General features: G+C 44.8%; 1 protein-coding gene across 1 annotated transcript; it reads right to left on the reverse strand.

Moving 5' to 3' along the window:
* Nucleotides 1–1,436: 1,436 nt before the first annotated feature.
* On the reverse strand, nucleotides 1,437–5,705 carry LOC124214420 (kinesin-like protein KIF20B). The gene has a single exon (XM_046616689.1). It carries the CDS (start codon nucleotides 5,703–5,705, stop codon nucleotides 1,437–1,439), a length of 4,269 nt encoding a protein of 1,422 aa, XP_046472645.1.
* Between the last annotated feature and the right edge of the window lie 9,527 nt (nucleotides 5,706–15,232).

Below are 15,232 nucleotides of genomic sequence, written 5' to 3' on the forward strand. Positions count from 1 at the left end.
AATTGAATGGCAAGGAAAAACAAACTAACGAAATTACAACGAGTCGGCGTGTCTTATACGTTGCCAGAGCTGATTGCGTTAAAAAAAAACCTCGAAACCCCGTCACTATCGTTCTCGACATTCTTGTGGTGACGTGCACCGTTTTTACTTTCCGTAGCACCGTTTTAATTACGTAAATTTCCTGAAATTCGACGCAGCAGTCCCCGTGTTACGGCTTTACTGTGCTGCGGTTAGTTTGCTCATTCTGAGCCAATAATAAACAAAGTTTCACTCCCATCGATTACTGATATTATTGGTTTTCTGTCCGCCCCTCTGCAGCCGATCGTCGCTACAGCACCGAATGTGGTTTCGATTTTTGTTACAATAACATCTCGTAGCACCCCAGCTAACTGGATGACTGCTTTCTGCAGGGGCCAGCCAGGGGTGATCAGATTTTATTGGCAATATGCTATCATTTCTGATATTAGACGTCGCCGACGCTCTTAGACTCATTACATCAGGATGGTTCTACGTGATCTTTTGCACACGAGTGCATGAGCTGTTTTTATGGGTCTCTGATTGGAAATTATGGCCAGCTATATGTGTATTGGCGTCGAAAAGTTTCTACCGTTATTCCGAGAGATCGCGAATGGAATCGATGTAAGCAAGCCAAACTCGTAACAACGGTATAAGGATTAGGACGGACTGTCGTATAATGTAATGTACTTAACTATGACACCTTTTTTGAAATGCCGTTTATTTTAGTTCATTATAATCGTTTCATGATCCAATTGTTTTTACTGTTATAGCAATTCGTAAGATCAGTGTTACAATATTATTAACGCACGACGAAAAACAATAGAACTGAAATAAGAAACAGCAATAGCATAACGTAACACATTTGTCAACTCTGAAAATCCTCTCTATTTAATCCGAGAGTCTTATAATCGAAGAGAACTTATAGCTTCACAGTAATGAATGATGCAAAATTACTCGAGTAATTGGCATTCGCTCAGTATGCGAAATTAGGGGGAAAACATTCTAGATTAGGATTACGCAGCGCGGAATTCTGTCAATTTGTAGAATGATGTAAAAATGAGGTCAGCATAAGAAAGCTACCACAGTTTGTTGGTCCAATCCATTTTTTCCGATCAGTTGTCTTGTCTTTTCCATACTCCCGTCAATTGCATATATAGCGGCGCGTTAGACTTGTCAAATAACAGATTTGTAGACTCTTGTGAATAATGAATTGCAGGGTTTCTCACTTCTTTCGAAACACCTTAACGGTCTCGCAATCACCGTAACGTTTCAGCTTTTAGACACGTTCAAAATCTAAAGAATCATTAACGCAATTGTGAGATGGTTCGTAATTTGATAATTAAACACAAAATCAGTTTATTCAATTTCTCACAATCAAATCTCTAAGGTACATACATCCTGACGTCAATCGAGTACTATCAAATCAATTCGAACAAATGAACGATAACAATAAATATTATAATCATAATATCTTGGGAACGCAATACAGTCTGTACCTCAGGTGGCTCCAAACGCGAGCCTGTGTCGTTTATGTTTGATCGGGTGATCAACGTATCTCTGACCATTAGAGATGCTTCTCCAACAGGTAGGACTGGGGTTATAGTTTTACTTTGACAATCGAACGGCGCTGATTTGGCATCAAACTGGTCAGCTCCACTCTGCCGCGTTGGCGTCGACGCTGCGAGAAGGTCCACTCTGGTTGGAGATGCTCCGTCATCCAAAGAAACGTCGCTATATTTGCAATTGGGTTCCAAATTTTTTGACAATCTCTGATCATTGTTCTTCTGATATTTCTCGATTTGTTGCTCTCCAAGGAACTTTCCGTCTTTTCGGATAGTATCTTTCGTTTCGGAGGCAATTTTTTTCATGTTTTCACGAACGTGCTTAACATCTACTCCGTCTATTTGGTGGAGATTTTTTTCGACAATAAGAAAGCGTTCTTCATCCTTGACTAGTTGCAAATCAGTCAGTGATTGATCATTCGAGGTGTGACCTGTGTCGTTATTTTTCAACTCTTGTAGCAGCCAGCTTTGTATTTTGCTTTCGACGGATGACAGTCTTTCCATGTTGGCAAGCAATTGTCTGTGATGATGGTCTGCCTGCAACTGACACTTCGCTAAAATATCTTCAGATGTTTTGGCTCTTTGCTCTAACTCGCTCAACACGTGGATGCTACTCCTCAGCGTCACGTCCATACTTGCTTCCATTGGCGGCATCTTGATCAGATCCCGATGCTTCAATTCAGAAATTTCTTTCTGCAACTCATCGATTCTCATTTCATGCTCATTGAAGTATACTGTGGCAGTTTTTTCGGATTGTATGTTCGTTTGTGACAGCTGTTTTTCAAGCTTCGATACTTTGTCGTTCAAGGAATCTAAGTAACGCCTTTCCTCGTCTTGTCGGAGCTTGACGTCTTTTTCAAACGCTTCCATTTTTGCCTCGCAATTTACTACCTTTACTTCCAATTGCACAAAAATATCTGTTACTCGTGCATCCTTTTCCAAGTTGTTAAAACTGAGTGAACGTAGTTCCGTCTCCGTTGATATTCTTCTATCTGTTAGTGGAATTTCGTTACTCTCAAAACTAGCTTCGACGGTTTTTATTTCCTGCTTGGCATTTTCTGGCCTCTGGAGAATTGGTTTTCTATTCCCCAAATTATCAAATTTTAACTGCAACCTATCCAGTAGTTCACCCACCGAATTTTTAATATATAACCCAGTAATGCTCAGTTTACTATTTCTGCCATCGGTTTCCAAATCTGTACCTACTGGTTCATTAATTCGTTCCATAGTTTGATTTTCACTGCACATGGTCACTGCAATGCCAGAATCATCTATACCGCTGGCAGTACTGAATTTGAAAGAGCTTTGATTTTCGTTACAAACAGAACCGTCAGTGTTATCAGTGCTACTAGCATCTTGCCTTTGAAAAATTCCCTCGTTTAGCGAATCCAAACTCATAATTCGGTCTCTGGTGTTTTCGAACCGTTTCGTTGTCACAAATTCACCTTGAATGGGTGAATTTTCTATTTCAATACTGGTTATTTCCCTATTTATTTTCATGCCTTCAAGTCCAGTCACGGTTAATTCACAATCAGCATCATAAGGAAATAGGCCGAAATTGTGCTCGGTAGGATTAGAGTTTTTCTGAGCACGAACGCATCCAACTTTGTGCATCTTGTTAAGATCTTCAACCGCGCCCATTAGGTTCAACCGAATAGATTCAGATTTCTTCAACTCTCCCTCTGTGTAAATCACTCGCGCTTCAGCATCGGCCAACTGCTTGGTTTGGCACTCTAATTTTTCCGTAATCTGGTCTAGCCGCTTTGATCGTTCCGCCAAGCACACGCTCGATTGGTCCAGCTGCTCTTCAAGGTCGTCGATCTTCTCGGCATGCTCAACGAGATTCGCGTTCGCCTCGATCAATTCTTCCTGCATACGACGGGCGTCCGAAGTTATCCTAATGTACTCCTCCTTGGCCTCGTTTAGAAATTCTTTAAGATTTTTAATGCGCTCCTCTCTACTGTTGAGTTGCCTCTTTAGTTCCTCGGTGAAATGCGCTCCGTCATCCTTACGTCGAATATCATTTTCAGCTGCTTCCAGCATTTTTTTCACGCCCCTCAGTTCCTCCTTGAGAAGTGACAGCTCGAAGACAGCTTTATTTTTCTCGGCAATTGCATTTTCCCTGGCTGATCTGAGCTCTTTAATTGTCTCTTTAGAAACGAGAATTTTCGCAGTCAAACTGGCATTCTCAGCCTCCATTTCTCGGATATCGGCTTCCCTGTCGTCAACAGCATCGCCGTCGTCCCAACGCCTGCGTTTCCTACTGTTCAGACAGTTTAGCTTTTCTTTGTAAAAATTTTCCACTTGGTTCACCGACCAGGCAAGAAGATGCTCCTGCTGCTCTTCCACGTCCTTTGAACGACTCATCCAGCTGGCCTCAAGGTCGTTTATCAACCCGGTATAAGTGTTGGCCATTTCTTCGCGAATTTCCAGATCCTTGTCTATCATAGACTTTTTCAACTCTGCGTACTCTTCCTGTAATTTTTCGTGTTCCGCTATCAAATCCTCGTAACATTCGCGAAGAACGTAGTCGCAGTTTTCGCTCTTTTCCGGACAAACTTCGTGCGTAGGATCTTCTACCACTGCGTGATCCCAATCGGTATAAGTTTTCACGCTCTGCGAAACGGCTCGCGAAAATCTTGTCGTGAACATTTTCTTCTTAACCTCCTTAGCCGGTTCTATGATAATTTTTTTTGCGATGGCAGAAAAATTTAGCACGTTCTGCGTCTCGGCGTACAAACTTGGCACAGGGTTCACATTGACGATCAGAGTGATCTGTTCCTTCCCGGATAAAGCTTTCTGAAATAACCGTGTCAATTTTGATTCGCGGAACGGTCCGAGCAGCTCCGATTTTTGCCTCAACGACTGTCCTTCCCATATAGATTTCAAACATCTGCCAAGAACCAACAGACTCGTATTTATATTCTGCGTCTCCTTGAGTCGATCCCCCACGTTTTTCGTCATCTTCAAGCGTCCTGATCCTGCCAGATCGCAGAAAGACAGAGCGCTGACTTCGACGTCCTCGGTCGCGCTCTCCGCGTAATATTTGAGGAGTTTAATCGTGAATATACAGTGCGAACGAGAGCTTCGAAAATTCAGCGCCGTGGCTGCGGTCTTCGACCTGAACTGTCCGGCTAGTAAAACCTGATATGCCTCTTCATCGGAGTTGACGTAGACCATTCTTAAGTCCTTGATAAATGTCCTGCCTTGTTTGTCCGTCACCATTTTTAACGGTACTTTTTTCTTCTGGCAGTCAGTTGACAGCAGATCATATATAGCGTCGTTGTAGATCTCGGCGAAGGAAATCCAAACTGAGTACATGAGGTTCTCATTATGAGACAGCGTCGAATCGCTCTCTGTCGCTCTGATCGTCTCTCGCATAGTTTGGTAGGCGTTAATAAATTCCGTCTTCTCCGGAAACGGGAAAGAGAGCAGCTTGTCTCTTATCTCGAGTTCGCGCACTCGCTCCGTCGAGCTCAAACCAATAACGTTACTCTGATAAATCGGCTTGTACCACGGCGTTGACAGCGTCGAGTTTGCGTTACGGAACACGAAATTAATACTCAATGGAATGATCCCGGGCGCCGAGGGGACCCCGTTAAGGGTGTAAGACTTTCCTGAATTGGAAGTGCCATAACTCATGACAGTCGAGCTTTGTCCGGCTAAGAAATCCTCGACCTGAGGCTTGATCGCTCCGTCGAACAATTCCTTCTGGGTGATGGACGGCCCGAAGGCAGACGTGAAGGTAAATGTTCTGCACACCCTTTCGTTCGCCTTGACATTCTTCAGGGATCTCGTGCTTACGTCGAGACTCGGGAATTTCGTTAACAACGTTGTAGAATTGACGATGGTATAAGCGTCTTCTTGTTCCTTTGTAAGCTCGATCTCTGGCGGGAAAGGCTTCAATCGAAGGTAAACCTTGATCGTCTGCGAGGCCATCGGTTCCGATCCAAGTGTCATGATGGAATCCTCTTCAGATTTGTTTAGTCCTATCTCGTTCTTCTCCTCTTGGAAATTAGTGTTTGATTGGGATTCACGGGAGGCGAGGGATACGGTTTCTCGCCTTTCAAGGGCATCTTGGCTACCTTGGCTATTCAGAGCAGAATTGATTTCCTTGTTGTCCATAATGAACTGTTGAAACAATTTACGTACCGAGGGTCTGAGACTGCTAGATTTCTAATCTTTCGCGAGCAATTTTCAATTCCTACGCACTCATAGTTTTGACTATCACAAACCGTATCGGAAATTGCGGCTCGATTTTTAACTTAATTACCGCACCGTTCGTACATGAATTTCAGTATTTTTTCCATGCCACTTGGAAGAAGATTTTTCCGCGACCGTGCCTTACGTCGAACTGTCAAATAGCAGCAATAAGGTTAACTGCATCCAGAAGGCATTCAATTTTTACTTCTACACTCGCGTTACACTAACATTCTGCTTTGCTTTTTTTTTGTTTTGCGCTAACACGATCATGCGAACGAACGTGTGCTTCAATTGCCAAGGAGAGAGCCAATTCACAAGAAGTACAAGAAGGACGATTTTTTATACTCTCAATTCTCGAGCTGAGAAATGGCGTTGAAAAGCACGTTGACAGCTATGGACTTGTATGTAGGAGTCTCGGAGTCGTTAAGTATTTACGTTATAAGGGAGACATCACTTTTGATCTACTGCAGCCTCGTATATACGATGCTACCTGACTTATAGACCATAAAAAGCTCGAAGAGTATCTCTCTTCTGGAACGGCCTTGGAGTCGTAAGACGCAACGGTATGAAAAATAACAGCCCAGACTCGGCTGTATCGGGCGTTAATGTTTCTACGGGGATTGATGCCGACCTTTATGGGATATTTATTTAATACTGACAAATTCCCTAACCTCGCCGTGTCGGTAGCCACTTTTTTTATGGCTTCTTTAACGGCTGCCGAGGAGAGAGTTTTGAAGACGAGCGAACCAGGGCCTGAAACTTTAACCGTTTAGAATCGGGGAATGTGGAAGGATTTGAAAAATCGGATGGATTTCATTCTGAAAATGAAAGAAACAGCGAGACGGTCTATTCAAATCCTAGAAAGCTGGCGAGGAGCTGGAGGGACTGGAAAGTACAACACCTGCGAAGGAGAATTGTCAGTTTGACGAGCTGTCTCATTTCTTGCGAAATGTGATCCCGCATAGGGACGTGAGAGAGCAGAGCAGAGCCTCCGTCACATACCTTGCGGTATCTCGCAATTCTGAAAATATCTTCAAAGCAAACAGCAATTTATATGCGCCTCGGTCGCCCCATTAAGCGTGGCCAATCAAAGCTAGAGCTAATAGCTGGGCGTCTATTTGAGATGGGATTTGCGATGCTGCGTATCTGAACATCGGAATCTATTGGACACAGACAAGCTCTGTCTCTTTGGTCGAGTATTCCCCTTGCCGTTACTCGACGTTCATCTCGCCCCACAATCGGCTCCTTGTATCGACAGACCCGCCTTTGCCTGTGGCGTTTTGTTTTTTCGCTCGCGACTTTCCTTTGGGTCTTTGCCGCAGCTCGCATCGCCCCATCGCCCGCGTAAAGCTTGCCGCGAGAGCTTTTTCGGCAGCTAAACGTGCACCGCACGTTGTTCATCGTCTGTCTGACTGTCTGTCTGTCCGTCTGTCGGGAATCTCGCGATGCCCCCGTTGGTGGTCTTTGACGACGAGTCGCGAATCGTTTCGTCAAATTTTCCCTTTTCACGAAAATCATCCCGCATGAATACACGGCGAGCTCTACCTTGCGCTTTATCCTTAAACCTAAGCCTGCACGTCGGATGTCGTAAAATCGAAGAAATATGTGTTCTCTCGAGTTAATTTTTCGTCGAAAATGTACAACGCGTAACGGGCGCTCAGCGTTGGGAGAGAAGTTGAAGCGGCATCAGCAAGAGCAACGGCGGCAGCTGCCAATATCTACTCATCAGCGCGTAGGGCGACGAAGAGTGCAGGGGCGTTATGAAGGAGCGTGGAAGGGCGGGCGAAGCCGAAGGCACGTACCACGCGTGTTTCAAATCAACTCAAATAATAACGATGAGCTGTAAACGGCACTAACGGGGAACCGGCCAGACTGATCCCAACTCTAGATAGATTTCCTACTTGTATCCGCGGTTGAGGCCCACGCGCAATCGGCTCGACTTGCCCCTTTAGTTGTGGTAATACACGCGTCTAACCCGAGCCGACATCATCTGCGCTTATCGTTAGGTGTTTGGATCTTGTGCCGCATACCGACTCACAGTGAACGTCGGCCACGCGTCCTCATTCTCAATTGTCCAAACGGATGCGGGTGAGCCGCACCGCGCCCTGCCATATCCCGCGTAAGGACTTCGGTGACGTCTATCGAATGAGCAAGTCGAACTCAAACTCGTCATTTTGCTCACCGATGGTATTAAAAACTGATCAGATCTCGCTCCAGGAGTCAGCCCCTCGTCAGCCCGCGTAACAACGACTCTTTTAAAGTCTAAAGATTGACTCAGAGTCTCTCCGCACATCACAGACGAGTGCATGTGACCAATAGAATTAACGACACCAGCTGTCGCCGAAAGGAAAAATTGCTTTTAGATCATCTGTTCAAAGCGACCTATTATAGAGTTACTCTTGACGATGTATCTTAATTAAAGGGTATAATTCGAGTGTTATTAATACATGAAATGACGGTTATTATGATCAACGAAGCGGCGCTGCCCGCTTTATCTGGTTATGGCATCTCCTTGGTACAGGATACGACAAAGCTCCGATAATTCAGGACTTTGCTAGGTTCACTGTATAAGGTACGCCTCGGGCATCGAAGCCCTAAGAGTGGCTATACTGAAACTATTTGCGATGGAGATCTGAGGGTTAGATTTTCGCGAGGAATTTAGCCCCAACTCGGTCTGCTGATGCGCTTGAGAACCACTGAGCTAACCATTTAAGCTGTTTGTTAGGGCAACGGCCACGTGCCAGATTTGAAGAGGATAACAGGCACCGATAGTTCTGTGCACCGTCCATCGTCTGTGTGGCTTGGAGCCCGAACGTCAGTCACTAAGCCACCCTTTTGGCTTCCGATAGTTTCACCCGGAGATCTCTACTTTTTCTTCTATTTCCGTCATTTTAACTCCTGCTCGTTGACGCGGATGATTTAATTTGGTGGCAATGATCCTCGCATAATATTGAGAGCGTATGAATTGGCAATATGATGAAACGTCGTTGGATGATATCGGATAAAGGTTCCTCTGACGAAAATCGAGATATTATATTTATCCATTTGTTTGCAAAAAGTCTCATAAATAAGATCCCTTTGACGAGCCGGTCTGAGCCGAGGGAAGCTGGGGAGAAGAGGAGGTGGGATGGGGTACATTAAGGCGCTGGTAAGATTGAGCCAATACGCTTTCGGGCTGTCGTCAGTATTCCCAATTAACGAGATCCTTTCATCAGCTGAGATCCGAGTGAATTGACAGAGAGAGAGAGAGAGAGAGAGAGAGAGAAGAAGAAGTGGAAAATGAAGTAAGATGGCGATAGGAAGGCAGTGGAGGGGTATTTATAAATATGATAATCATAAAAAGAAGCATTAACATCGATGAAGCGGCAAAGCAGATTCCTTCGAGATAGTGTAACGGGGGTGAAATTGATGGCGGAAGGTGGTTCGGTGATGGGGAAGGAGAGGAAGCCAGTTCGTGCGACGCGTAATCTAAAGGGAATAATTAATGCGGATCGCAGTGGCGTAGAGGCGTTGATTGGCTCGAGATTAAAATATCTCTCGGTTTCTCATCTCTCACCGTCTTAACAGTATAACAGAAAACCAACTTGCACGAATGAAAAAAAAATTCTAAAAGTTCACCTTATATCACCGATGAATTTATAATTAGCAAAATTTATTATTATTTTCCCTCAAGCTTCATTCAAGAAAGAAGTTTAATTTCGGAAATTCCGCTGATTCCTGAAATTCGGAAGATTCACCCGGCGCTTCCCTATGTCGTTGTTGACAACATCTGGAAACGTGTGACTATTTTAAGTATATCACGAGTGCCCGCCAATGCCTGATAAAAGTAGCGATGAAGCAGGTGAGACGACGGATGGCGGTGCGTGGGGGTTGTCGTCGAAGGAGTGGAGACATTATAGGGGCGCCGACAGAGCTGATCAAAGACGATGGAGCTTTGAGGAGGAAAATTGGCAAAGAGAGTCTCGAGCTCGCGACTCGCTACTCGCCTTCGCTGTGAGAGCATCAAAACTAATACGACGTTAAATCAGAAGTTAAAGGTGTTAGCGAATTACGTCGTTTATCGGATAGAGGCTGGATCGAGGCAGCGGCGGTACAGAGAATCCGAAGACGAGGTGGATCATCAGACGTACAGGCATGGTCCATAGGTGGAGGGATACGGGGTAAAATTAATTTCGCATCATGCGTGTTTCGATAAACTAACCTCGTTGATCACCGAGACCAGCCCGAGGCTTTTGCAGCAAACTTCAAAGATCCCGCACGATGAACAATCGTCCGCGATGGCGGCAGATTCTCACGTATCTGTTATAAATGTTTTATAAGTCACAGACGCGAGGATCGAAGGTTGTGTAATCAGTGTTGATTGGCTACATCACAGCTGCATGAAAGTTCTGTTCGATGAGGTTTTCCTCCTTGGGGACTTTTTCAATAACTTTCGCTCTCTCTCGTAATTGGCGGCCAGTGACATCTCCCCGTCTTCCTCCGCCTTCCTTTCTCCGTTCCATTCCCTCCCGCAACACCCTCCGTCGTCCCTGAAACATCGTATATAACAATATCCCCACGGTGCTACTGTCCTGCTGGGTATAGATAGAGAAACATTAAGTAGCCCCCGCCTTCTCTCCCACTCGCTCTCCCTACGGACGGACACGCATGGACATTCGCGCTGTAACCACATCGGCTACCGATGGCGTTGCCCTTCTTTCATTTCATGTCTGGCGGACGCTCTTTCCTACCAGTAGTTCTCATCCACGCAGATCTGTGCGTTATAGAATAAGGGGGATCGTGGTCTTATTGTCCATCCGTTGATCTTCGTGGAAACAACCTCAAACTACTCGAGTCAATGAAGATCAATTGTCGCGCTTGATCCATCAAACTCAGATATAATATCGACCCGAATGATCTCAACGTAATGAGAACGCTTGTTCGGTACACGTGAATTGTACTACGAGAGCTGTGAATATTGATTATTTTTTAATTAAAGTTGCGCAAATTCTCCTGGACTTTATCATCCTTATATATTTTTTTTCCTTAATGACGAGAAACAATTACAGATCGCGAATCTCGGAGAATTGCAGGGTGACAACCACTATATACTTATAGGCGAGAGAATGGGGAAAAGAAGAGGAGATCTCGGTTGATAGCTCGCTTTGGGACTCGCCTATAAGGCATAGGGATGGGTACACATATTTGGGCCATAAACGTTTATATTGGGCTCAGTGCTTCACTAATACTGATATTGGCAAGTTATTGGCGCCCCGGCTCATCGCTGACGTCACATCCTGCGCACATTTCGTCTCTGTATATCCTCGGCCATCACCGCAACGGCACAGAGCACGGAGAAGACTTGATGAGAAATACGCTGATCCGTAAAACGAGAACAGCTTCGGGGACACGGGTGAATCCAATTAGTACCAAAATGCGAAATCGTCGAATTTTTGCTACACATACTCCGTACGAAACCATAAAACTTGTGGGGCAAGTTTAGGGAGGTGGTGTAAGCATATAGTTCTAGTAAATGTACAGGATCGTGTACGCATACGTGTGATTGCAAGCCATATTATCATAGTGCAAAAATGACGAAATTGAATTGCGTCGATCATGGTTCCGATTATGGTTCAAGACTCGATTGAGAATTTCGAGAGCTTTAGCTAATTCAATTGGAACCTTTCTCAACTTGCGATGGGCTTCCAATAGCGTTTCGCATTATGCCTAATCGGGGCCTTTATAATTATCGGTTCCTAAAATTTGTGTCAAGTGCGTGAATCTTTGCAGAATCGAAGTGTGGTGTGGTTTCTTATATTCTGCACGAACAATTCGCAGAAAAAAAAATTAGAAATATTTTTCGGCAAGTACTTTTCTGTGACGCTTGCACTTTAGCGGTGGCGTCCAGGCACCGGACATAAAATCAGAGGATACGGATCCGATAGCAACTAGGTTCGTCGAGGGAAGCTCCTGGCGTTGGCGAAGTGCATTCGCCCATCAAATAACATCGGCAGTACCTATAACCGGCTTAAGCCGGACCCATAAACCGGCCGCCTCTTCCTCCCTTCGTACCTATCCTGGTTCCTTCGGTGCCCTCTAGCCACCAGCCTCCCCCCGTCGTATTCCGCGAAAACACTAACTTGTGATCAGACCGCTTAACCACAAGTCGACCACTGCCTCGCCACAGCCGAACTGCCCTGGTATCAGGAGTTGCTGGACTTAGAGGCTTTACTCGCGATATCAGTTGATTGGGTCTCTGGTTGCCTCACTCGATCGCCGCCCTCTTAATTATACGAGAAGATGAGGACAGCTTTTTCCTTTCCCCGAACCCCAACCGCAGCAGCGATTTTCCCGCACTCTTCTCTCTCAGTTTTGGTCAATGACATTTGATAGCTGAAGAAATAATTCGGATCGTGGTTTGATTTTACTCCTGAGTGTTCAATGTTTTTGAATTATTGATCTGAAGTCAGAATAATTGCAGGTCAGCAATGCTTTTGTACATAAACTGCCTTTTATTTGACAATTGTCGCGCAACAACTGCATGCATTTATTTCTTACGTCGTTCTCCACAACAGAGTTGTTGTCAAAATGCGATCAAACTGTTGCTACTCCAGTCGGAGGACGGATATATATGCGTTTACGGGGGTGACGTTATGGTGCTATCGGCTATCTGCACCTGTAAGCTACAACTCTTGACTGTAAAGCGAATAATAGCCAAGACATTCGACGCTGTAATTATTCGCCGTGACCAGTGGCATACGCCTCGTGTAGCCGGTGCGTGCAATATCTCAATACTGATGTATCGTTCTATCTATTGAACTTCTGTATAAATGTTAGTTAGCAATTATGTACATGTGCAGATGCATACAGAACGCCTTTGTCACTTTAGTAGTCCGTAACGTATGAAGTATGTAATATGTATAACGTAACATTTGTTTGCACGAGTCAGTATGTGTATAACATGCATCGTCAATATCAATTCATCCGTTCAGGTCTCAGCAGCAATATCTTAAAAAGTTACAGCAGAATTCGTGACCGAGAAATTATGATAAATCCACGTTTACTACATGAAATTCGTTTCAAGACATGCGAATCGTTAGAGGTGATAGGTTGAAGGAAAATGATGCTATGATCTATCTTAAATAATTTTCAGTACGTGCAGTTTGATGGATGCTAAAATTCCTCATATTTGTTCAATACATTGAGACAGTGAAAAAACGTTTTTTCAGACTGTCTTCGACTTAATTTGTAAGTTTAGTTAGTCCCTTTCTCCATCCGAAGCCTCAATTGAAAAGTGCAAGTTTCTTACGCCAAATCATATCTGGCTGAATGCGAGAGGACGCATAAAACAGAATTTAGAAGAAAAAAATTGATGAAACAAAAAGAATGAATGACTGTGAAATATCACGTGCAATCTTTCAATGATTGCCACCTTAGCGTCTGTCGTCGCAGCAGAGTAGAAGGAAGAGCAAATCAAATTGATTCGATCATCCTCGGTAAGAGTCTATAAATAGGGCCGATGATGAAACGGAGCAAACGAGATGATGTGGCCTCTGATCGACCCAATCAATGCATACACTAAATCATCGTCTAAACTGACGGCTATAACACACATTGCAGGTTTTAACGCGCGTGTACGGTGGGCGGCCGGAAGAAGCCACTCATCCAGTGATTGCCGATGTATGGCATCTTTATGAGACACACCGCTGTTACACGAACCTACGACTGTATTATATTCATACGCAATCATATACTTATCGCTTTCATACCCAGATATGTGTGATACGTCGATCCACTTGCTATCTGTCACGAGGTAATCAACGCGGGCCGCAGCTGCGCCTGTTCAATGTTTTATAATTTCCCCCGCCCCGCCATCCGTCGCGGTTTAACTTCGGGAACAAACCCCAGCATCCATGCGTCCGTCCATCGATCAACAGCCGACGATGAATGTCTTTCGACCGGTCCCAAAGCTGTTTGGAATAAAAATTGGTCAAAAATCGACATCGACTTGAAAGTAAACGATCGTTTCGATGGAAGTCAGTCGAATCTCGCGAGCCGGTTAACCGTTGATCGGTCTAACGTCCCCGTCCTGCGGCTCCTCCACAATCAGGCATCGACTTTTCCATTAGCCGCAAAGGTTGCGGGTATATCGTAACGGCAAGATTGGTCGTTGGTTCGTATACGGAACGGGAGACGAGGGGTGAAAACAGGGGGTGGGAGAGAAAATAGAGCGAAGGGGGGAACGAGGGAAAGGGACATCAATTCTCATAACATTTTACAAGGCGGTATCTGACCGGTGTCAAATCCCCTCCCCATCCCCTTTTCACCCCTCTTACCCCTCCGCGGTTCTCGCGCGGTTTAGGACTCGTAACTTCCAATCACCCTAAGACACGCAGACCCCTGTAATTCGGGGTAGGTAACTACCGTAGGCGCCTGTATGGTTGTTATCTTCGCAACGACACACGCCTGATCGTCTCGGACGGAGTTTATAGCGGGTTCGAACGCGACTGATCGATCACGATATTGGCGATTCGGATTTCCATACGGCATTCGGGAGATTACGTCAGAGTATATCATGCACACAATGCGAGCTCCTTGTGGCTTCGGTGTTTTTTCCATTCAAAATATGCCCGCTCGTCGATTGGGTAAGATTAAAACGCAGCTCAAGGAATGCAATTTCGGAACTCGTTTGATTTTCTTTGAACTCCCGGTGGGGTCGGGTCAGCCTTGCACTTTACCGTCGCAAGGTTAATATAGGTAGACGGAACCGAAGCTTGGTGAATGAAATAAATGAATATAAAAATAAATTTATAAAAAAAAAAAAAAAAAAAAAACGAAGAACTGAAAGAAAAGAAAAGTAAAAAAGAAAAGTTACGAAAACTCTCGAGTAAACAGGGAGAGCGGAGCCAATAATCGCTGATAATTTATTAAGGGGAAAAATGCGCTCCCCCGTTATTTAAGAAGATAAATATTTGATATCACAAACAAAGCCAGCCCCTCCCCGCTACTCCTCCCCCGACCAGTTCAACCCCGGCAAAGAAGCGTACCTAAAAAGTGAGGGGTATGAGAAAAGGGGAGGGGGACTGAACTCATTGGCCGTAAAATATGAGATAAAAGGTTCAATAATTGATTACACAGATTTTTTATCCCGCAAGAAATGTTCATTTTCACCGAGCGGCCGCCGCGATCCCTTTGCTCGTGTTTAATCCGGGTGAAATCGATACGCCAATTAAACCCACCAATTTATGCCGCCAATTAAACTTGAAGTAACCGGTTCAGGTCATCAAACTTGTTATTATTACGCGAACGAAAATGAGAACGAGATTTTGGTACTCGATTTTTCTCAAAGCGCAGAAACACTGTCGCGCCCAAGTCCTCGGAACCTGGGAGGGAGGAACGGGGGGACCATATTGATTGAGCAAAATAATCCAGCGGCGGTGTAAGGCGGCGGGTTCGTGTGTGTAACTGCA

This window comes from Neodiprion pinetum, chromosome 3 (genome assembly GCF_021155775.2).
Source record: "Neodiprion pinetum isolate iyNeoPine1 chromosome 3, iyNeoPine1.2, whole genome shotgun sequence".
In the NCBI taxonomy this organism is placed as follows: domain Eukaryota; kingdom Metazoa; phylum Arthropoda; class Insecta; order Hymenoptera; family Diprionidae; genus Neodiprion; species Neodiprion pinetum.

What these genes read in the sequence shown, in the direction of transcription:
- LOC124214420 (XM_046616689.1), bottom strand. Translation starts at nt 5,705, where the DNA reads ATGGACAACAAGGAAATCAATTCTGCTCTGAATAGCCAAGGTAGCCAA.